At 31.6% G+C, this 26,526-nt stretch overlaps 2 protein-coding genes across 14 annotated transcripts; one reads left to right on the forward strand and one right to left on the reverse strand.

Moving 5' to 3' along the window:
• Positions 1-318: 318 nt before the first annotated feature.
• LOC138124685 (uncharacterized) lies at positions 319-16,900 on the reverse strand. 10 transcript variants are annotated; one of them, XM_069039824.1, is made up of 4 exons: positions 11,562-11,701; positions 6,606-6,753; positions 671-799; positions 319-616 (listed from the first exon to the last, which is right to left on the reverse strand). In XM_069039824.1, the coding sequence occupies exons 2-4, from the start codon at positions 6,736-6,738 to the stop codon at positions 489-491; spliced, it is 390 nt and encodes a 129-aa protein (XP_068895925.1). In that variant the 5' UTR covers positions 6,739-6,753; positions 11,562-11,701; the 3' UTR covers positions 319-488. The 10 variants fall into 10 exon arrangements, with proteins under 10 accessions (XP_068895925.1, XP_068895921.1, XP_068895928.1 ...); XM_069039820.1 differs by lacking the exons at positions 6,606-6,753; positions 11,562-11,701 and adding exons at positions 5,827-6,000; positions 6,121-6,521; XM_069039827.1 differs by lacking the exons at positions 6,606-6,753; positions 11,562-11,701 and adding an exon at positions 16,742-16,900.
• LOC138124687 (uncharacterized) lies at positions 12,058-25,848 on the forward strand. Of its 4 annotated transcripts, none has more exons than XM_069039828.1 (6): positions 20,547-20,739; positions 20,790-20,937; positions 25,095-25,221; positions 25,280-25,390; positions 25,438-25,530; positions 25,584-25,848. In XM_069039828.1, the coding sequence occupies exons 3-6, from the start codon at positions 25,128-25,130 to the stop codon at positions 25,706-25,708; spliced, it is 423 nt and encodes a 140-aa protein (XP_068895929.1). In that variant the 5' UTR covers positions 20,547-20,739; positions 20,790-20,937; positions 25,095-25,127; the 3' UTR covers positions 25,709-25,848. The 4 variants fall into 4 exon arrangements, with proteins under 4 accessions (XP_068895931.1, XP_068895929.1, XP_068895930.1 ...); XM_069039829.1 differs by having other exon boundaries at positions 20,547-20,728; XM_069039830.1 differs by lacking the exons at positions 20,547-20,739; positions 20,790-20,937 and adding an exon at positions 12,058-12,201.
• Positions 25,849-26,526: the final 678 nt, after the last annotated feature.

Raw genomic sequence — 26,526 nt, forward strand, 5'->3', positions numbered from 1 at the left:
TTTGGTCCAAGAATTGAAGTACAAAATACAAATTGTTACGGAATGGCAAATTTTACATGTGATTGAAACTTTATCATTACAATTTAATAACAATAATTTGTGTCAATCAAAAATCTTTGTTCAGATAATACGACATAAAAACAACATTGTTAGAACGCGGTCGTCTTACAGATTAAAATCAATATCGAAATAATTTTGCCAAACAGCTGATTAAAATTAACGATAATTAAAATTTAAATCTAAATTGCACTCAAGATTTTTGTACGTTCCATCGCACATTAACTGTCTTAATCTAATAGTAACAAAATAAGAACTAGATTCATTTTCAAGTCCTATATTAAAAAATCTGTTGAGATTTTACACTTAAATTAGTCCTCACGTGACATACCTACATACAAGGATCATTCACACTCACGACTTATTCAAGTTATCACAATTTTTCGATTGGAAATATACATTATATACAGATTGAGTCGAAATCTCATTACTTAGTTCGATGTACTAGTAGCGGTGGTACTAGTAGGAGTAATAGTTGTCTTTGGTACAACTGCAGGTACTACAGTATTGTTATTGATCGAGGTGGCAATGCTCATTGCTTCTTCGTACGTGGGGGGATCTGCAACAAATTCAGGTCAGACAACGCGAAACGAAGAGGAGGACGCAGACGTACCATCGTTATACTTGTTCAGTTCGTTCGTGATGGCGAAATTGTCCAAAGATACGTGTGCGTCGTGGGTCGGCCATTGTCCTTGTCCCTGGACTCGGCTGCTTATGTTATAAATATCTTCCTGTTGATTTGCTGCAACAAAAGTCAAAGTTGAGGGCATATGCCGAAAGCAGGTGAAAGGGCGAGCCGTGCGACTCACTCAGCACGCAGATGTTTTGCGACACCAAACGGTACGGTCTGTGGTACTTTCCGATTTTCCATTGCAACAACACGTACAAAAGGAACAACAGAACCATGAAAATCAGAAAGAGAACAGTGGGAAGCGATACATCGAACATTGGTGTTATGTTGTTTACGCTACACTGACGGTACTACTGGCGAACCCGTGATCTTCAAAGTTTATTTGTTTTTAATGGAGATAAATAAATATTTACGGAGGACGTATAATTATTTGACTAAATTGTCTGGTTTTTTTAAGTCACAAGGTCGGACACTTTCTATAAATATTCAAAATTTTAATCAACGCGACACGGTCTTCTTACCTCCTTCGGTTTTATCTTTGTTACAGAATTTTAGACATGCAGCCCAAACAAAACAGCTTACACACGCCGCACCGACGATTATGGCAGCAATCAGAGTTGTTGTCATTTTCGAAAGCGTTAATCAGAGAACGAACTCTGAATCGGATTAAATTGTTTCTTAGATTTTTCGATATTTTATCTGCGATACGCAAAATCACTAGGTACTCAACGAAGATGATAAATACCTACGTCAATGCGTTAAGGACAGATAAGTGTTTTTCACTCAGAAGTGTTTACCGAGTGGCCCAAAACTGCGCTCCCAAAATTTTAGCCCAACAAGAAAAAAATCGGAAAGGGGACAGTTCGAGGAACAAGACGATTCTGTTGTTGCGCCAAGACGTGGTCAAGTACTGATAGCGGCGCTATTATTAGCACTATTAATAGCAAATTTGAATCATGCCTTTGGAAACGTACGCAGACGGATGTAGACTATTGTGCGATTGGGAATTACAAGCGTTAACAACGTTTTCTCTACTTTTCACAAAACTCTTCGTTTATTACCCATTGTTAGCAGTTTGCGTCACGCACGTTTACATTCAATTCTTCTATTCTTATATTTATTAAGTTTTCATGAATACTTACGGAACATGATTTCGTTTCTTATTCTAGATCTTATTTGATTCTTCCGCCGTCTTTTCATACATCTGGATCGGCAGCATAATCGCGTAAAAAACATGCACAAAATACAGATGACTAATACTGAGAAAGCGTATAGGATATCTTCTATTGAAGACATGCTTTATCAAATGAATTACTGTTTCATTTGAACAGATTTATTTTCCTTATTAATCTTATCAGATCACGAGGGATATTTTTGGTGGTGTAATTATCTGTGATTCTACTTGAACAAAAATAGATCGTTGTTACTCCTTAAAAAATTACGTGCAAAAGAGTGGTGTACAATGGCCAGATTAAATAAAGAATGTATTGTTTCGTCAATAATTTCATATTGAAATTTGTGTCAAATTTGTGTTATCGCCATGAGTTTGAGTTTTCTAATTTGTTAAGTACTAGTTTACTAAACTCTTACTAGGTACAATAGAATAATGGCAACATACAGACTGATTCACATGCAGAGTGTTTCACGTAAGAGTACGAGCCTGACGAAGTCTAAACGCAACACAAAATACATTTCACAATGGGAACTAGATTCATTAAAAATTATAAATTGTGGTTTTGGACACCCCTAACTAACACAATCGCTGGAGAGCTTTGGCACAAATCTGTGAAAAAGGGGAAATTTTGAAAAATTCAAAGATGTCCAAAATACTTTTTGTCAAAATATGATTTTTTTCACCTAGTTACTCATGAAAATCGAATGTTGGGTTGCATTTGCAACGTCGTAGGCTCGTACTCTTACGTGAAACACGTATATAACTTTCCGACCCTTACGAAATTTAAATGCAGCCAGTAATACGTTATTAAGTGATAACTTGATACCTTTTTTACTATGAAATCTGGACACTCCTGGCATTATTGACAATCACTTGACAGTTCCTTTTTGTATAATTCTGAAATAATTTTTGTTAATTAAATTGTGCTTCAATGACGAAAGGATAGATATGATATTGATACATGATGAGTCAGTTTTTTAAATAAAACAAAAATATTGTCGACTTTTGTGAGGGATGTCCAAACCATACAAAACCTTAAAATAATTCATGTTTTTAGATCGAGTTATGAATGAAAAACGTATTGGTGGCTGCATTTAAATTTCGTTAGGGTCGGAAAGTTATGTGAATCAGTCTGTATAGCATAAAAATGATAAGTTTTCTGAAATATTTTTGAAAAATATTGTATTTGTAAATCTATTACTTTTTCATTTTATAAACATATACAGTGCGTTCATAAAGATACTTTGGTGTATAGATAATTAAAAGCCTCCCATAAATAAGGGAACTATGGACTCATCTTCTTGTTTGGGGACACCTGTATAAGGTACCAATTTTTTTCATTAATCGTTTAGCTAGTACGAAGATTTATCAGAAAGAGAAGAAAAAGTTGGCGTTGTCATTTTAAAAAAATATTGATTGTTGTGAAGAATATGCACTTTTTAAAAACAAAGTTGACCTCTTCGAGGATTTTTCTCAGAAATTAATACTTACAGTTTTATCGAATTTATTCCAAACTTTATTAACGCATTGTATAAAAATGTTAACCCTATAAGTATTATTATTATTACATATGTATAATTTTAATATTTTTTGTTTTTTTAACGTCGGTCAAAAAAAGTGCAAGTTTTTTCATTCGTTTGCGTTCATAAAATATGTGATTTTTGAATCGGTCAAGAAGCGTTAAAAAAAGTGCCATAGCGGTTCATTTTTGCACGCATTTTCCGTTAAAAAAAATGCCGTAGCGTGTCATTTTTTAACGCAATTATAACATTTTTCATTCATAATTAGTAGTTTTTTAACGAGTTCGTATGTAAATTGGGATTTTTTTGGCATGAGTGGGCCAATTAAAACGCGAGTAAAACGAGCGTTTTAAAGGTCCACGGGTTCACACAGGAGAAAATTTTCAAATTTTGAGAGTGTCAAAAAAATTGTTATCTAAACTTATGGACGCCAAAAAATTTTTGTATGCAACTCGTTAGTAAAGTATCTTTTTTTACTCGGCGGATTTGCACACTCGCTGCGCTCGGGCGGCAAATTTTCCTTTTCGTAAAAAAAGTATTACTTTACTCACTTGTTGCATAAATAACTATTTTTGTATTAGAAATAATTTTTAATAAAGCTAAACTAAGTAAGTATTTTCAGTTATACAGATGTGCCAAATATTTGAAAATAATTGCACTAGGTATAGCGTGTGTTCCATAATTTTGTTGACAAAAATGTTTTGATTCTCTTTCTAAAAATATCAAGTTTAAAAACCTTTATATCAATTATTAATAAATTGTTATTAAATAAAAAAGAATTAAACATTCGGAAAAATCAACAAGACGAATTTGTTAAATATGTACAATACAATTATTATTATTAAGTGGATTCTTTCTCAACCCAGATGTGGCGTTGATAATAATGTACCATACGTTTTGTACGAGGGTAGTTTATGATTTATTGTTCCTGGGGTCAAAGGTGAATAAATAAGCATTTATCTTATTGCGAAATTTGATTAGTATTTCATTTTGCGTTTCATAATCAATCCGTTAATAATTCAATAAAGTTTTATTACTAGATGAAATGGCGATTCGAGCTTAATAAAATATCCAGTAAAAAGCTTTGTCATCGCAAAAGGTCGATGACAATATAAATGGAGCATTAGGCTTACAAGAATTATTGATCTCGAGATTTTTTAATATGGCAAAGAATCTAGTGAACATGCTATGCTGGACACTTCAAGAATGTTGCGAATTTGATAGATCTCCACGATAGACGAGTGATAGTGAAATTGATAGCAGATACCTACTTGTGGCTTTCTATGTATAGGGAGAGTAGAAACATTTTGCCCAATGAATTTGGTTTAAAAAGGGTGGCTGGATTATAAGTTATAAAAAAGGCTTAATGAAATCTGCATTCGTTAATTGACTACTGAAGCAAATTTATCTGTCATTAATGCAACATCGGATGAGCTTCTTGAAAGATTTCTTAAAGTCGATGAAACTTGAGTTCATCACTTTGATGCATGAAAATTTCAATAGGTAGAACGACGAACAGATATAGTAATAAAACCGCCCCTAGTGCCTGCGTATTTTAAACAGAAGCTTCCAATTGGCTTATTCAAAACGTGCGCATATTTTTGAAAGCCTGATGTATATCCACAAAAATTACTTGACGGCATTTCATTAGTTTTAACCTCGCTTTAGCAGTTCGACCACATGTTCATGTTTGGAGATGTGCACGTCAATGAATGCAACATTTTTCTCAGTCTATCAACTATATCACATTCTTATCTTATAAGAATGACAAATGGCATTGTGAAACAGATTTCGGCGTATATCGTTCTGCGCAACTAACGCCACATCCCCTTTTTTATTACTTTATCTGTTCGTCATCTCGGGTATAGAGTAGCAAAATATTTTACTTTTGTGGTAGGTAGGTACTCATTTTATGAACGTGGTGACACGGGCAAGAATTATGTCTTCTAAGAGGGCCAATCAGTTACACCAAATGTATCTATGTTAATTAATAAAATTATTTCCTTCTATAGTTGACTCAACTTGCAAAAAAACACTTTGCCTTTGCAACAGCACTTTTATGGCGTTAGTCATTTGAAATTACTTGAATATTGAAAAAATGCTGTTGCAAATGACAAGTGGTTTTTTGCTTGAGTCAATAATATATCTTGGAACTTGGATCATAAATGATGTTACCAATCTCGCACATAAAAATGAGTTGGTCTGTTGCACAAGTTACACAAATGATAACAAATTTATAAAGAGATAATCCGATAGATTAGGTATATGTTTACTTATTTGTGGCAGATTAAAATCAGATAAAATGTTAAAAAAACACGTTCACCTCAGTCCAAAAATTTAAAAACTTAGGTTATTAAATAATACGAGTAAATCCCGTCTTGGCGCACTGAAATTTGCTGAATTTCTCAACGATGAAGAGACAAGAGTTGCAAAATTGAACTTACGATGTCTGCGGACTCTTGTCGTAACAGTCGTAACTGTGGCACTGGTCTCCGTTTCCGAGGATTTTCGTTGTGCATATGCTTTACAACAACTAACCATGAAGAACAAACAAAATACGGCAACTCCAATTATAATAATAGTAGTATCATCCATTTTTCACAAGACTAATTTTGAAACTGAAAGTTAAATTGAACATTTAGGAATCTTATCTATTAAGCCAGTTATCTTATTGATAATTTAACAAATTCGAAGTAAATATATTATTGCATCAAGACACAAGTAAGTCTTTTACGCACCTTTTAATTGTAGCCCTTCTAAGAAGCAGCATAAATTTCATCTGTTCACTCTTAACGACGATCAAAAATGTATACTTAAGTAATTTTAGCTGTTCACAGAGAAGCAAATTTTCTATTTGAATTGACGCACAAATCTTAACTGGAGCAGGATATCGATTTTTAGTGATAAGGTGTTACCGAATGACGTAGCCGAATGATAGCAAATAATATTTAATCAACCGTAGAAATTGTCAACAATTTAGCTAAATGCACTGTTAGCCGTGAACTCCACAAGTCAAGATCCAAGTTTCTTCTTCTTTGTTACTTTTTTAGCACTTGCTTAACAAACCAGTTAGAAAGTTTTCACTACGACCACACGATTGATGTGATCAACTGATCAATTATGTTGCCAGAACTGATATGACTAAGAGGAAAAGGAAACGGTTTGTTCGGATTGTCCAGTGTTGCACCATGGAAATTTGTAGGCCGTTGTAATATATACTTACAAGTGGTGTTGTTTGTATTTTTCGGCGATTTTGTACAAAGCTGTACAATTTTGTAAATCGCAAAAAAACAAATAAACCAACCGAGACAGGCACAGGCAGCCCCAATTCCAATAACCACTCCAAAATGAAGCATTGTATGTATTATTGTCTATAAAAAATAACAAAAAGTAACAGACAAGTTATAGAAACAAACACTTCAAAAACTAAAAAGCTCCCGTCAACGAGACGTCTTGTTGGAGTCGTTTTGCCCCGACTTTTTTCATATTTATCGATCTATCAGATAATACTAAAAATAAAATGTGTTCCCCAGTGTCAGATTCACACCAGTGGGTTATATAAAAAAATATAAATCTTGATATATTTTAATATATGCAACCAGGAAAACAACCTTAATCATCCTGTCTTTTGCGTAGATAAATATAGTATAATATATAGTATAGTATAGTATAGTATAATATATATATATATACATATACAGGATATTTCACGAGTGATAACTGATAATGAGTCCGGGGGAATTGAAAATGCAACCCACAACACATTTCCAAAGTTAACGCGACTATTTTAAATATCGTATTGTTTTAAAATGAAATGATGAATCCATGATGGCTTTGCTTCCAATAATTTTATTTGTCGCAACTCACATTTATGAATAAGTTAAAATACGACGGTTAAAATGTATTCGAACGATGAAAAACAGACATGATACTGATTTATGCCGAATATAATAAAAAAGGTTCTGTCGCTGTGCGGTTATGTGGACAATAAGCATTTTCTCAAAAACTCATCGTTTTTTTACAATTTCATTTAACCAGGCGAATGACGTTTATGTCAAAATTTACGAAACTGCACAGCTATGTTTTTTAAATCAAAAACAAATATCCAGGTTAACTTTGCAAATGTATTGTGAGTTGCATTTTCAATTCCGCCGGGCTCATTATCACTCGTAAAATATCCTGCATAAAATACAAATTGAAATATGTATAAGCTTTGGAAAGATTCAGTAACATCAGCAGTAAGCATATAGGTAGCAATGTAAACTTAACTATGTAGTTAACGAAAATGAAATGATTTTTAAAAGTAAGGTATAGTAAAATGTTGGCGAAATGATAACATAATCTGCGACAGAAAAAAAAACACAAATGTGAGAATGAATTTTTTGTGTTAGATCGAAAAGTGAATTGTATGTATTAAATTACATAAATGTAGATTTTTAAAAACTGTATTTTATTTTATCTCACCTCAGTGTGCACCATTTATCCGATAAACAAAATATGTATATAAAATATGACCTTGTAATTATTGAAAAGCAACCAAACCTTCTAAATAGTAAAAGCCTACTTGCAGATTAATAAATACACCCCTTTGGTAGTCTTCAATCAGTCAACAAGAAATGTGTAATGATTTTAATAGTGTAATATTTTAATTCATCAATAAAATTTTTCTCTAAAATTAAAACAACCGAAAGATGTCTTTCAAATTAAATAATTTTCAAGAAAAAAATCATTTTTTGATGGGGCAATTTATGAATACTTATAAATATTTCTTATTTGTATTATATCTCATAGATCGTTCCAGGTTTAGGTTTGCATAGAATGTTTGTCATAATTTTTCAAAAAAATATGTAGGTACAGTGGCGGCCATTAATTTGGAAACACCAAGATTTTTCTATTGTAAATTGTTTGTCACTTTGACTCTTTGACAATGTTATTGACATATCAATTTCGGCTGCGACAGTCTGTTGAATGCGCTCAACGATGACATGTTTCAATTCTAAATTTCCACCACATGTTGAATTATGTTGGCAAAATAAAAATATTTCTAAACTGGGGATTGTTATAACTAAAGTTGGCAATATAATTATTTTATAAACATGATTCGAAAACAACGTAATTTACTTGAGGCTAAAATGAAAAATGGTCTAGTAAAATGTTTCGAAGAGATAAAAAGGTTAGCACGATCTTTTCCTTTATTCTAAAATCTTGAGTAGTAAAAACGGACACGGAGAATGATAACCTCACAACATGACGCATTTTTCACCAAACAGTTTTGCCGGTTGTATTTCTAACGTAGAATGCAGTGTTGATGGAAATTAAATTTAGAATTGAGGCAGATTATAAGTATTTTATAGCTAGTGATGTAGTGATAAAACATGTGCCGACACTTTTGCACGTAGATAGTGACGCACCAACGTACAAAACAGAGAAGGACAAATCTATTTATGTCATCAATTTTGTTACCCTAAATCGCGAAAAACATTTTGGACTTTGAATTATCAAAGACCCTTCATCACTCAAGAAATTACACCATTAATCTCTCGGTCCCAGAAATTTTGATAAGAAGTGATTGTACAAATGATCAAACATTGCCAAACAAGTAAAGTCACAAGACAAACAATAAAATTTGAAGAAAAAAGTTTATTCAGTCAAATTTATACCTAATCGTTGATCGAGATATTACCTACTAGTGTGAGAACAAAAGTCCAGATCATTTATCAAATGATTATTCACCAAGGAGACATTACAATGATTTTTATAAGATCTTTTATTACACTTACCTACTCCAAAACATTGTAGATTAAAAATGTAATTATAGATTGGATGTTTATTTTAATCACTTATCAAAACGGATATGCAGCCTTAACTTAGCAAAGGACGTTGTCAGATAATCAATTTCTCCTAATTTACCTCAACAAATACTGTTGTCTAATAATATTTTCTTCGACAAGTGCATAAAGTAGTACATTTTTTGACGCGAGTGAATCCCATGGGTGAAAAAAGACAATGCAAATGCATGAGTTCCATACAATATTTTTTCTACAATTCTGCAATTAGAAAAACGATCAACATCAAAAACAAATTCAATATTTGATATTTCTAAAGCCAAGATGGAGACACAATTTTAATTGTTTTCAATGCACTCTGATGATTCCGCTATTTCGGTATTCGTATTTGAAAAATGCTTTTTCCTTTTTTCGCCTTTGCCATAAACAATTCTTTTACGCATTAAAAATTAATTATTATAGTACAGTTTTTAAATAATTTCAGATAAAGACAATTTAGAATAACACAAAGACTTAAGTCGAACCATTCAAGTAAGTAAGTAAGTTGGTGTTGAAATACGAATATTTTTGTGTTTACTGTGGTGAAATATTTTCTCACAAACACATATAATAGACTATAATAGCGAACTAGCTAGTAACAATACTAAGCTATTTAAGTCTTGTTCTACTAAGTCATGGAAAAATACAATTTACAATAAGAGAATGAATTAAATGGAAGGTGTAAGTTGTTTTTGAAATATTTTTGTGTTCTTTATTGTGGTAAAATGTTTTCTTACAAGTAAAATAGACTACAATAATGAATAATGAACTGGCTAGTAACAATACTCTTTAAGTCTCTTCTAACAAGTTGTAGAAAAAAAAAACAATTTAGAATAAAAGGAGTAATTAGGTCGAGACATTCAAGTGAAATGTAAGTTGCTTTTTAAATATTTTTGTGTTTGTTGTGGTCGTAAAATGTTTTCTGACAAATAAATAAATAGACTAGAATAGCGAAGTGGCTAGTAACAATACTAAGCTCTTTATTCTGTTAAGTCAGAAAAATTATTCGCTGTTTATGCTTATTATTACGTTCGTAAAAATAAAACCTTTATCTGTTTTATCTGCAGAATGATGTCTCGCGATTATTTGAATAATACACGTACTTAGGCAAAATTTTCGGGACTCACTCAAGACAATCCGTCCGCCTCTGTTAATGTAGCGCCTGTGTCTTGTCCTCTCCTCCGGCCTTGATCTGTTCGTATTTTGTGACTCTTTCTGCCGAAAACACGTCACTATAAGCACAGCTAACACAATCAAAACCAAAACCACAGCAATGATAGAAATGACGAACTCCGGTGCCATTTCTTTCACTTAACATCGCATGTGTTTCTACTAGTGTTGGTTTGCAAGGATTATAGACCGACTCATAAATTTTCTAAAATTGTAGGTATTATAGATAAGATAAAATATACCTATAAAGATTATAATTATGAGACATTTATGGCTATATTTATAAAGTTGGAGTCCAAAATACTTAAAAGCTTACGCACGAGGCCCTTCCACTAATCAATAAATCAATTTTTGACGTCAAATGATTGAACCGAAAAGGGTACAGTGATTTTGAAACACGTCAGTAGTTCTTTGTGCTTACTGGATCGGTTTTCTTCGGCCAGGATTGTCCCCTGGATTTGGCCGAGTTTCACTTTTTCGGTGTAACACCAAAATATGAAGGCAGACATAGCACAAAGCACGATACCCACACACAAAAGAGTAAACATATTCACCACACTGGCAATTCTTGGCGACTACTCCACGAGTCAGACAATAAGTTAAAAAAGATCGTGATAAGATAGGGAGCCAAAAAATTATTGTGAATAATAAACATCAACAAATTAAAGTTTATTGTACAGTTTTGAAAAATGAACGCGTAATTTCTAGTTAATTCCTTATGGCGTTTTGTGTTAAAACAATGGGATAAAGATTATGTATTTATCTTTTAATTTCATCGTGCTTAGTGTCTGTTATAAAATAACACAAAAGTTAACTGAGCAAAACTTCCAGAACTTAAAGATTAGAACTTTTTGAAAAATAATTTTATAATTTATGAAAATTGAAACCAACAATACGTCCAGTTTTTTGAAAAATCACTTGTTTTTCTTATCTGATATGATGTCAATCAATTTTTCTCACAGATGAGTTCTGTTTATCTTTACAAAATACAAAATCAAGAAAAAGTGATTTTTTTTCGGAATTTCACATCTACTGACGTTTACTGTTATCATATGATAATGTTGTCGCAAGCAGATACGTTACTTCTACTTTCACAAGAAAATGAAAAACCGCCAGAAACTGGAATTTTATTACTTATATTAGAAAAATAAAACTGAAAAGAGGCTAACCTATTAGGTACTCACCTGATTTAACAAATTTAAACTTGAACCAATATTAAATGTTGATAACTGACACAACTGATCAATTGATGCTACGTATTTAACGTGCAATTACGGCAAAAACAAATTTGATCATTTATGATAAGATAAAATATTGTTTAGATATCATTTTACGCAGGTAAATTAAATAAAAATGAAAGGTAGAAGAATTTATATAGAAACGATCTGAATCTTTTTTATCTTCAAGGTTGTTAAATACTTGCCTGCATGCCGCTCTTGTAGATTCATCTTGAACAGGTTCTTCTTAAACTGCAAATACTTCCTAATACCAAGTATCAAAACCACCAAAATAACAATAACAATAAGAAAACCAATTTGATCTTCGTGATCGACCATTTTTCTTGAAAAGGATCAAAATCATTTCAAATTTGCCTACACACTAAACTTGCAAGTAAGGAGCGAAATTGTTAATTACACTATATTTATTCAGGAGGCTTTATTGTAAATAACTGCGATGATAAGATAACATTTAACAATATCCAAGAACAACCTATGGTACGTACGTGGTTATTACGTCGGCAAGCATTGTCTTTGTTGACTATGCAATAAAAAATACTCTTGCACGAGTATTAAAATCTCTCCGACTCTGTGATGTGAGAAATTGGTAAGTACAATTAAATAAACAGGTGTTTTCAATAGTTTTTCAAAAACAAAAATACGGAAAAATTCCAGAAATGTCTGAAATAAATTATGGAAGTAGAGTGCGGCAACACATAATACACAGATACACTCACATAAATAATGTTCAATGTTAAATGCCACTTCAGCAGGATGATGCAAGGTATGACACATAAAACAAAATATCATTATCTATGTAAAGATATACACTGTGAAATACCGATAAAGTGTGTGATTTAGGTTTTTCATATCATAAATTTTAATGACAGAATTGATAGAATCTCCGACATACCTATTTGCTACAAAATTTTCAGTGTTGAGCCTACCTTCTAGATTGCATTTCATTCTTGTTAGAATAATTATTATCTTTAATTATTATAAGGGTATTTCACGAGTGATAATAAGCCCGGCGGAATTGAAAATGCAGCCCAGAATACATTTCCAAAGTTAACGTGGCTAATTTAAACATCGTAGTGTTTTAAAATGAAATTATGAACTATGAGGAAAAAAAATAGCAAAAGTGAAACTTATCTTTACTTTTTTAGTCATAAACATTTACCATAAATCATAGTTATAAAAGATTATCATAAATATTATGGGCAAATAAATTTCACTGTATACAAAGACCTACTAAACACTTTAGCACAATTGATTAACGGAAGTATTAATGAATTGATTGAATGAATTGTTCAATGAAAGTATTATATATTATACAGGGTGCGTCCTAAAAAACGCCGCAAGCCATATCTCCATTATTTATGGTTCGATTTAAATAAAACAAAAACTGAAATAAATCATCCTCAAAACACTATGGGCCGTATGATTGTATGATTTCCCATTCGTTAAGCCTTTCATTAGCTAAATAATTGATTAGACAAAGTGAGAGTATATGCCAAGCACTATGTTAGACAGAGACAAAACAATTTAACGACGTTCTTTAACTTTAATGAAAAGGAAATCATACGGCCCTATAAGTACAACATAGATTTATTTTTTTTAAGTAATTCAAGGTCAGATGATAGTCAACTTTGTTTTTTCAAATGACTTGGTATATTTTTTTATTCCAATTTTGAAAGAGATTATTTTTCTGAATCCAACGATATGCCACATGTTAGAAATGCATTTAACAGTAACCGCGAAAATAAATAAATAAAATAGCAATATTGGAAATTTTTTCTTCGGAAAAAATCTGGTATACTACGGAAAACAATCCTAAACGCAATAACAATTCTTTCTAAAGATTTAAAAAAAAATTATATGACGTAACGTGTAATAAATATTGCGTTTAAGATTGATTTCCATAGAATACCTGATTTTTTTGGAAGAACAAATTTCCAATCAAGCTATTTTATTTATTTATTTTCGCGGTTACTATTAAATGAATTCTAACATGTAGCATATCGTTGGATTCAGAAAAATAATCTCTTTCAAAATCAGAATAAAAAAATATACCAAGCCATTTGAAAAAACAAGGTTGACTATCATCTGAGCTTGAATTACTTTTTGAAAAAAATTAATCTATGGTGTGCTTATGGTGCTTTTAAAGTGATTTATTTCAGTTTTTGTGTTATTTAAATCGAGCCATAAATAACGGAGATAAGGCTTGCGGCGTATTTTAGGACGGACCTGTGTATCATTGGTCGAATTTGTGCAAATCAAAACATTAAAAAACACTTGTAAATGAGAATAAGTAAATATGCAATTATATCAAGCATGTGAATTGTTCCACAGCTTTATCAAGAAAAAGAATCACAATTTCTAAATACATACTTTAACATCGTTAATAACTCATAATTAGAGATACCTACATTTTAATTCAGGACTATGTATAGGAAGCCTTTATTTTGGAAGGGATGGTAAACTGAGAAACACATTTAAAAAGATGGATTTAATAAGTTGATTTCTTTTATTTCTGGACTTGTCTATTTTCTTTTAATCAAAAATATGTGACCTCACATTTTGAGAGGAACTTGCGAAGCAAACAATTTCCCAAATAGCAAATATATCTACACTAAATCAGACCTATTAAATGACATTGGGCCTTCGTTAAAATCGCATTAAAGAGAAAAACAAGAACTCTTTTGCAAAAATTTGGAACGCACTCCTCAAAATTGTTACCGCAATTCTCAAATTAAATGATAGAAACGTGGCAAAGGAATCCTTGACGATAAACTGAAGTTAAATGTTAGGTATTTAATTACGGACAGAGCGTTGAATTGCAACTGGAAACATTGCAGTTTTCAAAATAAAGCACACTTCACGTTTTTATAAAAAAAGGTATAAGTAATGCGATGGAAAATGGCTCTATCTATAAAAAAGTCCCAATTAAATCAAAAAATTTAGAAAGTTGACCTATACAGGTATTCCAAAATTCGTGGAACGCTCGCTATTAACCGATCTCCTTTAGTTTCGACGTTATAAGGGCTTAAATCTTACACTTTGGACCTCATTTTATTTTAATTATTGGAAAAGATGATTTACTTTTAATAGGCTAATGGAATATCAATTTTGAAGGATTTGTAATTGCAATTATGTACTGTATCATTTGCCACATTTGCAAGAATTGCTTTGCTGTTGATTTTACTTTAAAACACACATGGCAATATTGCATCTGAACTCACTCATAAATTATTTCAAATTAAAAGAATAAAAATCAAAATTGCTTATAACGTTCAACGTTCTGTGCGTTCAACGTCACTGTAATTATCAAAAACTTACTGTCAATATCCTCCAGTTCATTTCAAGATTTACCTAGATTTCTGTTAGCTTTTGCATTTTATGTTCTTTTGTGTGATTCGTATTTATTATTTCTAGTCGTGATTTTTTTAGAGTTGTGTGGTTCTGGGTTCTTTTGTTTCTTGTTTACATTAAATTGTTCTCAATAAGAGAAACTGGAAGTGTGGTTATACCTGGATAGAGGACGTCCAATTTATTAGTGAACAGGACTTTTGAAGCAATTTATTCTTGTTCTCTTTGTAACATCTCTGGAGTTGATAACATACAGTGTCGTTAGCTTTCTTGGTGTGACTTTAGACCCGAAATTGTACTGGGATGAACATGTCAATGAGGTTCTCAAAAATTATTTTCCTTATAAAAATATTAAAAGTTGGTCATCCGGTACTTATGACATATTATTCTTTGTTTCAAAATATTTTCAGTCACGTATTTTGTAACCTGGGGCCGCAGTGGTCATCTTAAATCTGCATTTAAGTTACAATGTCTGTACTTAGCTGATGTAAGACATTATTAACATTATTTTGTCAAGCAACGTATTCTCATGGTCCCTTCACTTTATATTTCTCGTTGCTTAACATATGTGTATAAAAACTAATAAGACTTTGTTTGTAAAATGTTTAATAAATTGCCCACTCGTATTGCACAACTAGGAACTCTTTCACAATTTTCACGCACCATTAAGGAGTTTTTATTAAAAGTTGCATTTTATTCTGTAGACTAATTGTTTCATTACAAATTTTGAGATATGTAATTTTCACTCTACATTGTATTAACGTGATGTTTTGCATTTTGTATTCCTTTTAACCTCTAATATAAAGACTTCTCCACCCCTAATGTTTACCAAAAAAACTTACACTTACTTTTTATTTACTTCTGTAGAAGAGTTCAGATTTGCAGACATCACCTTCGACAAAATTATGAACACTAACTTTTTGTTTAATTAATTTTGTAAAAAATTTTGACACTTCTGTATTGTAATTTTGCTATTGACATTTAGATAATAATTTTGCTTAATTATTTCCGCACATATAAAAAAGCAAACACCTACACATTGTTGAAATAAATCCAACATGTTGCCAAACTTTCAGAAAAAAGCCAATATCTTCGAGAATAAAGGCGTCACTTTTTTCCAGAGTTTTCTAATGCGTTTTTATCTTTACTTAACAACATATTGATGAGTCTTTCTTTGAATTTTGGGACACTATGTATAAGAAATTTTTACTAAAGTTTTGCATGATGGTAGATTCCATGTTGTATTTTTAGACACTGAGATAAAATGTGTTTTTCTTCTAAATAAACTTCACACTACATAAACAAAATAACACAACTTTTTATTCTAATTTTATTCTGCCGAAACTAAGGTCTACAATGATTTGATGACATTTTCACACCTCTTGGACAAAATATGTATGTCTAGTAAACTACTTCATAACAATTCCATTATATCCTAATCCGAATATCTAGCCACACAAGAATTTTTTTATTAACAGGGTATTATGAAAAACGTAAATACTCAGTCGCGATTTTATTGTCGCCCACTTCACCAATTTTTCCACTGTAAATGAAATTTTTCTTTAGTTTTATGCTGTTCGTGGTGCAAATTTTCCCCTAAGGAATGCCTGCGAAAATGCCTGTGACCTTTAAATCTTTACAAAATAGTTATCTCCCAAACAATATCTGTTTGTTCTTTTAACAATAAGATGCTTATCTTATCTATAAAGGATTGACGTAAAAGGAATCGAACAAAGTTGCATTTGACCCGCGGTGATATTTTTTAAAACTAATCTTACCTTCCTTCTGACCGTTTCGCTGGTAATAATATTTGCAAGAACACAGAATGTGTATGAAGAATAAAGCAATGCACAATCCAAAGAAAACAGCTTCGAACAACATCTTCCCAATTCACTGGAGTGTAATTTTCATGTGTTGTTACCTCGAAGTTGTTCTAACAATTAATAAACGTGCTATAAATGTTAAACGTTTTTTGCGAAAAGTAAGCAAACTCAAGCGATATCTGTTAATTGTGTTCTTTTTTTATTAAAAATATCACATCACATGTACCAGCGAATATCGTTAGGAACAACTAAATGGAGAGACGTATGCGAAGGTTTTACAGCTTATTCAATTTTAAATAATGTTTACCCTGTGATGCGAGCAACTGGTACTGTTTGCATAAATTATATTGTACCCCAGGAGGTTTTTTATTTCACTTCTATTACACTAGTTTAATTCATCATTGGTGAGGACGTGAGACGGTGATTGTAAAACAATAGAACGGACATGATAAAATTGACAAATAACCATAGAAAAATATTTTTGATAATAAAAGATATGTAATTTAATTACTGCTGGTATTAACAGATTACAATGTTATAATATTATCGGGCCATTTTGATAAAAAATCATAACAATAATACAAATCAGTGAGCTGTTTCATTCGAAATATGTTATAATTCTGAGCAGGATGGAGTACTGGGGATTTTGTGTAATTTTAATCGTTGTACTTAGTTTGATTGTGAAGCTTACACAAGTCTGTCGAGATGGTAAGAGTAATACGAATTATTATTTATAATCAGAATTAAGTTTTTGATTTAAATTTCAGTCGGTTCAAAAGACGAACACCCCGAAGTAACGGAACAAAATTTGACCAATATTTACCTAATCGAAGAAGACTTTTTTGTCGTTGGTAATTCACATTTATTGAGAGATCATCAGTCAACTAATTTACTTTTTATAGATAATGAAAATGCAATACACGTGTCGAATTCTGCACTTCCATCTTATTTGGAGGCTTGCATTTCAGCACCTCCACCGCCGTACGATCCTCCTCCTGCATATACTCAAGTTGAAATTAAGGAATCTCCACAACAGTAGAGTAGAAGTAGACTACAACCGACAAGAAAATGTTTTTCTTGGATTACTTTATTATTTCACTTCGTGCAACGAAGCGACAATTCCTCACTCTAAACAGAACAGTTTACAGTTTTATTGTAAACTTGATTGTCTGTAAACTTTTTAAATTGATTTGTTTGTATTACTTTGTGAGTATTACATTTAAGAAACAATATATATTTTTTTTAATACTTAAGAATTGGGTCCTTAAAAAATATAACGCTAAATATTTATTTGTATTCAAAGTGATTACCCAACTACGCTTATCCAAGCATGTTTTTTTAATTAATTAGATTAAAATCCACTTTGGAAAAACGAAAGTAGTGACAATGAGGACTAACCAGACTAACCAGATTACAGATAAGCCTAAAAAATAATAAGTACTTTTTTAATACACTAGGTATATGAGATAGACGAGACAGATTCTATCGACACGTCGCCTAGTATTATCATCTATTCCATTATTATAATATTAAAAAACGGTAACTAAGGAGTAAAGTGTTAAAAATTTAAGATAAGCTCATACTGATAAGCTAAATAGCACGAGGAGTCAAATTTAATATTGTTGAAAAACGTATTTTATTATGAATTCAGTGATGCCTAGATCGCCGCCATTTTGAACATCTTTTTAGCAAAAAATTATGTATTTCGCGTTTAAACTTTTTTTTTATTAAAATGTATTCTGTTTCAGTTGAATGTCTCATTTTTATAGTTATTAGGTATTAACTTTTATTTATTTTTTGGTCAAAGTACAGGCGACAGCTAAAGACAACATTTCCAATGCCAAGGTTTTTTAAAATTTTATTTGTCTCTTCAAAATAAATGATGTTAGAAAATTGAAAAAAATCTCAGATGATAGAATTTAAACGCTACAAACTGTGTGCCAAATTTCAACAAGCTCGGCTAAACCGTTCTGAAAATATTTAGCTGTATCCATAAGTACTATTGGGGACAAAATGCTTTGGTCGTCATTTTTCTGTCACTTCAAAACAAATTAATGTAAACCAACCATTAACGTCAAGTCAATAGTGATGACAATTTCAAATTATTGACTTTTCTTTTGTCAAAAATATGGCACCTTCCACCATTCAAAAATTTAGAATCATCTCCCTTGTTTCTGGGGGATTGTCCATGGGCCAAATTGCCTTGTGGAAACCTTTTCAATTTTTCCTCCTAGGAATATCTCCTTCAGTTGTCCATTTTTCGGTATTTAACATTTTGCAATGATGAGTTTGACAGTGACAGTGGTTGACTGTAGTAAAAAATAAGGTTAACCGTCCTATGGTTGCTTTACAACTTTATGTCAGTCAACTGACTTTGACGACCAAAGTAATTTGTCCCCAATAGTACATAGAATAAATTTAATTCAAAATAGAAATCCCCATTTTCCATTATAAAGAAACCTACCTGTAGATATTTTTACCAAAATGTACGTTTAACATTAATGTGTTTTATTTTGGTTATTACAAAACTAAATTTTGTCATCATTCTCATTACGTCTTGGTTGTCATAAATACGAGAAACGGAAACATGTATTTCAGTTTGACAAACTTTAAGCTGAGAAAATGTCATTTGTCGAGGATACTAAGTTGAGATTCAATCCACATTATGATTTTTTACTTTTAAAGCAGGTTCAACGCTGTGAAGTGTAAATGATTTGAGGATTACCACCACTGAATGTAACTAAATAAATAAATAAACAAATCTTTGGATAAATTTAATTAACAGTTAACGTTTTACCATCTACAGAATTGAAATGCTACAAGTACGAGTATATTTATTTTAACACCGTATGTTAAAGGCATCATGACAAAATTAACGTTGACGTTTTCCTTTAACGTAATACATAAAAAGTTTTGCTAAAACTATCTAATCGAAATATGAAAAAACTTGAGATTTTTATCCAGCCTACTATAGCTAATTCCTGTTTAAGAACCCTTCCCGGCACAGGTTTGAGAGATTTCACTCTCTCACCCGGTTTTAAAATTTATTTTAACTTTTATGTATCCTGTACATCATGTAATTGGTCTTTTGTCGTTCTTATCACATTTAACTTACTGTATATTGTTGCATTTACATTCATAGTTTTATCTTGTGAGTGCGTATTTATTTTTTTAACAGACGTAATTGATTTATCAATTCTTCGTTGTAGACTGAAGATGGCCGTAACATTGTTTATTTTGTTTTTACCTATTTGGAAATCCTTACAAGAAGTGCCGAAATAAATTTACAAATTATATGTTAATAATAACACTGAGTTATCTAATAGTAATAAATAAATGTTATTTTGTATTTTTGAGCACGAAGTTATATTAAAAAAACGTATAAATTAAATTTAGTCAACCAATTCTTAACTGTTCTGTTAATTCTTTCCATCCAAAATTTCCATAAACAAAAGTCATTACAGGGATGAATATAATATAAACTAAGCTCCGTAACACAATATTTAAATTCTTATCGTACTATATTCAACAGTTAACCAAATAGTCTTTCTCATAATGTAGACTATTGTCGCTATTTTTAAACCAAGAAGTTTATTTCAGCTTAAGTATAATCCGAAGTTTAATTTGTCGTAAGAAACAAATATAAATGTTAACAAAAGATTCTTTCAAGGTTAAAGTTTTTGTATAATGACGTCACAGTTTCTTTATTTAATTTAAAATAGGTACATGCAAATTATTAGTGCTTAAGAGCCGGTGGCAATTGTTTTCAAATTTTAAGTGCTCCATCAAGTTAATTAGCGAAGAAGAGCGTTTACCCCTCGTGTTGCACAACCCACCCATCAACCGTGAACCATGCTGAGTAACTCTACGTCCTTGAAATTCGTTTGTGTTCGGCTTTTGACAGGTGACTGTTGAGTTTACCAGAGGCTTGCGCAGCGAAGTGTAAACATTGTGTAGGAAAGTTTGATTTTAAATTAAATTTTTTTATGGTTCTTGTTTCCAGATCAATTGTTCTGTTTTCATGTGTGATACAAACTTGTTGTACATTTCGGAACTGAATATCTTACTGGAAAAAATGTAGTTTTGCTAATAGAACAAAAATACCTATTAGTGATTGTGTTAAAGCTTGTGTATGTTTTAAGGTTATTCAGGTACGTCAAGTTTTACATTTTATTCGAAATATTATGAAAATATTGATTACATCATTGTTTCGATTCTGAATTTAATACTGTTTAACACCTCGTTTGTTACTTTGTGTGTATGCATAAATTGCCATAATGAAAAATAACAATGCACCATAAAATACGTGTGTTTACTCTTGTTAAATTATTTTCTCTTTGCTTATTCTACAATACTTTGTAGGGCGATGCCCATAGCAGTTTCAGACTGTGGAAGAGCGATAGGGTAAAATTTGCCGAGAAATTAACAAAATTTAGCTAAACTTAAATAATCATATTCAAAACTTGGACAGGTGGTTCTTGGGACCAACCAGGTGTTTCATGAAAGAGTAGTTTCCACAGCACCACATCACGAAAAAGCCGACCAACTTTCTTTTTTCAGCTATTTTTAAAAAATATTTACTTTAAATATAAATTTCAATTATTAATTATGAACTTACGTTACAAGTACCTACATATGTACCGGGTGATCAAAAAGGACTGTTTAAGTTGGCAGTACAATTAAGAAAATTTTATATTTCGGTTATTTATAACACTGCAACCGGGTATGTTTTGTTGGTTTATTTGACAAATATCTGATGTAGGTATAGCATTAACAACGACAAGCCATCAACAACCGAAAGTTACTCCTGTTATACAATTTAAAATACAATTCAGTGTTACCAACTTAAACAGTCCTATTTGATCACCCCGTATAATGAAGTGCCATAACTACAACATTTACGTTTAGTAAACCATCACATTCATCACTTTATTTAGAGTATTGAATAACTTAAGTGGCTGTTATGTACGTACGATGTTTTCTGATATGCTTTGGAGAAAATTTAATTACTTGACCATGTTTCGCTAAGGAAAAACAGTAGGTATCTACATACCTACTTAAAGAGTTTACCAATACTATAAAAGTGTTGCGGTAAGGAAAAAGTTTGCGACATTTCAAATAAAGGATTACGCTGTGTGTACCTAATAGTTAGTAACAAATATAAATGACCATATTAAAAAATATTAGGTCAATAAAAAAAAGAATATCTTGATTAAGAATGAAATCTCATCAATTTTTGTTTATTAACAACGCTCTATTAAATCACCTTCAAACACTTTTTAATTAAATTCTTTTCGATGTTTTACTAACCACGCAATATACACATCTAAGTAATTATTTAACTTTGACAAACTACATAAATTTTATTGGGTACTGAAACTCACAAATTAGCTCAAGATTTATAGGATTAAGATTCTTAGATAACCAAAATCTTTTATCATTTGCTTTCCTTAGAATAATTGTATATTTCACTTCTCGCAATTATCTTTAACAAATCTTTGCACTGAAACTAAAGTAAATACTTATTCAGTAATGCTTTTTTATCAACCTTTAGAACTTTGAATAGTTATTTGTATCACTAGGCCAGAAACTGCACGTTTGCGAGCATGAGTACGGTTTGCAGTACGAGTCGATAGACGAGTACGAATGCTCGCAAAACAGTTTCTGGACATGTGATACATAAAATTTTTCATGCCGACTTCTGCGGATTTTTGTTAAATGGAAGTTAAAGCACTTGTTTTAATAATTGGTATTAGGGACTTTTTTTGTGTTGGCAACACTTACATTTAAACATTTAAATTTTAAAATCAACATCGCTCTTGTTCCCTGACATTTATTAAATTTAATTAATTTGTTTTGTTTTTGACATTTTCCTGAAACATTTGTTGTAATAAATACACCAGCCCATATTCAAGAAGTGGCTCGAAACGTAATTTTAATTAATTAATTTTAGTTAAATATTGCTTCTTTGTAGTTTGTACGTTGTTATAAATATGTAGAAAAACATTTTTAACGAGCCATCCACAAAACAAACATTGACGTTTGATAGAATTCTGATAACAAATGCCAACCGAAACCGATGACAACTCGAAATCCCTACTTTTAGCCGGACTAGGCCCGCAATGCATGTGTTTCTGGACGATTTCGAGATCTGTATTGTAATTTCAATTTGGTTGTAGGTCGTAAAATTTTATGGTACTTTAAGTTAAAGATCTTGCGGGGCTTATAAATCCTAGTTTACCACTAGCAGGTAATATTTTAAGCAGGGTTGTATTGTACATTTGGTATATTTGCATTGTACGGCAAACGGCACGCGCCGCATCCCAACCTTTTCAGACCCAACCATTGTGCCCGTTAATCGCTCATAATATCCAATAAAATTTTACGACCTACAACCAAATTGAAACTACAGTAATTTACCAAATTCCGGCCGGAGGCACGAAAATTATAGTGTTGTATCTGTTCCCGTTATTGATAAGTTAGATGTAAATACCTTCAAGAGCTCTAAATTTTCACAAAAATTAAATCTGTTGCCTTTATTGGTAATTTGGATGTACGAGTAAATAATTTACAGAGTTCCGCATTTCTTTCTGTCAAGTTTTTAATGGTCCTTTTAAAATACTAAATAAGACAAAATTAAAAGACAGTTACATTTATTACAATACACCCGGGGTCCGCTCGAAAAATTCTAACGGGTTTATTTCTGGCTTCTTTAATGTTATAAATTTAAAAGTTTAGGATGAGTCAACACCTAAGGGAACGTAACTCAATACTGTAGTTTCAATTTGGTTGTAGGTCGTAAAATTTTATTGGATATTATGAGCGATTAACGGGCACAATGGTTGGGTTTGAAAAGGTTGGGAAGCGGCGTGTGCCGTTTGCCGTACAATGCAGATATACCAAATGTACAATACAACCCTGCTTAAAATATTACCTGCTAGTGGTAAACTAGGATTTATAAGCCCCGCAAGATCTTTAACTTAAAGTACCATAAAATTTTACGACCTACAACCAAATTGAAATTACAATATAACTCCCACGTCGTTACTTCATCCCCGGCCCCTCTCACTTCAAAAATTTAAATGACACCCTACATTTTTAATGACGAAAGAGGACATCTTTTATAACACGTGTAAAAAGTATCGATTCGTTACCTCTTACCTCTTATCCTCATTCATCGATCATCGTGAACAGACAATGCAGCCGATTCTCACATTTTAGAATATTACGTTTTTTAAATCGTAGTATGTATTTAAGGATTTAAGTCACAAGAAGAGTTTTGAAAAGTCATCACCAGATATGGCGTTAAGAGTTATAATGCATCTTCTCGTTAGCAAAAAACATAATAGTCCTACATAGGTAGGCTTATAATATGTAGTTGTTTTGCAAAAAGTAATCTTATCAATTAAATAAATTACGTGTTACTTCATAATTGTATTTTCCATTAGATGTAATTATGTATTGCCATTAAATTTTTACTCGTTACTTAACATTAGGTAGGTACGTCTTATAAAAAAAATGCAGATCGACGTTTAATTTGCTCAAATTTATTCATAAAATATAAAAATTTCGTGTTGGTAAACGCTTCATAAAAAATGATAACATTTGCAAATTATAGGGACATGAAAATAATGTTGAATAATGTAGGTAATCTGTGATATCCCCCTGATAAAAACAAACATTTAAAATATTGCGTTTATTGATAGGACTGTAAACCAGTAGAAATTGTTGAATTCAATTCAATAATCATTTCAGCTCAATTGCTACTTTTTAATAACACTTGAAAATATGCAATATTCTTAATAAATAAACTGTGAAATGAGGCTATTCGGTTGCGATAAAAAGATATCATTCTCTAACGAAGTAACAGTTCTGGATAAATCACCATGCGAATTATGCACTTATCGCTATTCAGTCACGAGCAACTATTATTCCGTTTAATTAAACACAGCAATATTATATTTTCCGACAATATTATAATCGATTACAAAGAAACTTATTGGTTACTTTCGACAACAGAGTCACCGTTCATGACTTAAACCAAAACGTTTGTGTTTAACTTTATTGTACTTTGATACTTTTATCACATTATTCGTCTTGACATAATTATTGATAACATAACATCACAACAACTCCTCCATATGCGATTACCACAATAAACTTATACCGAGCGTGTATCGTAACATATGTATGTGTGTACCGAGTGAATGTGACTACTTTTTGTACAAAAAGAGATTAATAGATAAGATTTTATTGTTCCATTTGGCGATGCAAAACGATAAGAGTCTCAAGTGGGTTCTGCTTACAGGTTGAAAATGATTCATAAAGCCCAACAAAAATAATGGAATTCGACGCTGTGCTATTATCGGCATTAGTGCCAGCGATAGTAGCGCTGATTATGATGTGTCTCCTGTCATGTTTGCGATGTGGTCGGCGTAAGTGAAAATGAATTTGCCGATATTGGACAACAATGTTAAATCGTGAAATTTGCAGGACAACCAAGTATCTCACGTGGCCTACCAACCACCACCTCAACCATATACACAGTTCCAACCAACTACAGCGCGGTGTCTTCCAACCCTCCACCCGTCCCTGTGCACTCCGGTAAATCAACACAATTTATGTTGGACAAATTATCTGAATTTCTAAAGTTGCAGCACCACCCGCTAGCTTCGCGCACAATAGAATCTCCAGTCTAGGAGATAGATGGGCAGTACCGATAGAGCTACTACCACCGACTTTTGGTACTCAATTTATCTTAACGTTGTTGCAACTGTACTCATGTTGTCGTTTTTAGATTATACCTCTCCCGGTGTAGAACACAAAGGCAACTACGTTTTAGTCAAAGATCTGAATTTAATAGAAAGTATTTCTAAAGATGAATACCAAAAGCAGTCACCGTATAATCCTAATTATACATAACTTATATCCTGATTTAATTTATTGAAAATTTTATAAGGTAGAAATAGGGTAAATCGTATTTTGTAAGGTATTCTTAAGATTGATTGCACTGTGTTAATATGATATTCGACAATTAAAAAAAAACGAACGTTTTATTGCGTGCAATTGAAGTACTCCGTACACTGCACTGATAGATTGCACGTTTTTTGACAAAAAACAAGTGTGGCGGGAATTAATCTGCAAGGCTACAACGGTTTTCTACATAACGTGAAACAATTGAGATGGAGAGTTTAGTACTTTTCACTGCGTTGTTTTGGAACTAGAATTTAAAATCGTGCAATCTATCAGCGTACGGAGTATACATATTTCGATAGTTCACATTAATTTACGATAAATCACCGACTGATGCAACAAACGACCGATACACTGATAAAATATGTAAAACGATTTATCAATCTCAATATCTCGATTTCTCAATCACTTTTGTTTGACACAAAGTTATTCCCTCAAAAAAACTCCTGTTACGTTAGCTAAATTCCACGTTTAAATAACTTTGATTTGATGTCCCTCAAATTTCTAAACTATAAAAAAAATATGTATAACAAAAATGTTTCACATTATACAACTTTGAATTAATATCTTGTGCCAGTTCTACTTTTAAATTTGATCCAATCAATATTTACACAACAGTTTTGATCATTACAAGCATCATTCAAATACCCAATCAACATTATAACATAAAGCACTTAAAGTTTTTACTATTCATTTTAGAATTAAATAAAAATGATCTTCTATAAAATGATTGTTACATTTTTGAATTTTTCGAGAAAATCTGTCTC

The sequence above is a fragment of the Tenebrio molitor genome, chromosome 2, assembly GCF_963966145.1.
Source record: "Tenebrio molitor chromosome 2, icTenMoli1.1, whole genome shotgun sequence".
Lineage (NCBI taxonomy): Eukaryota > Metazoa > Arthropoda > Insecta > Coleoptera > Tenebrionidae > Tenebrio > Tenebrio molitor.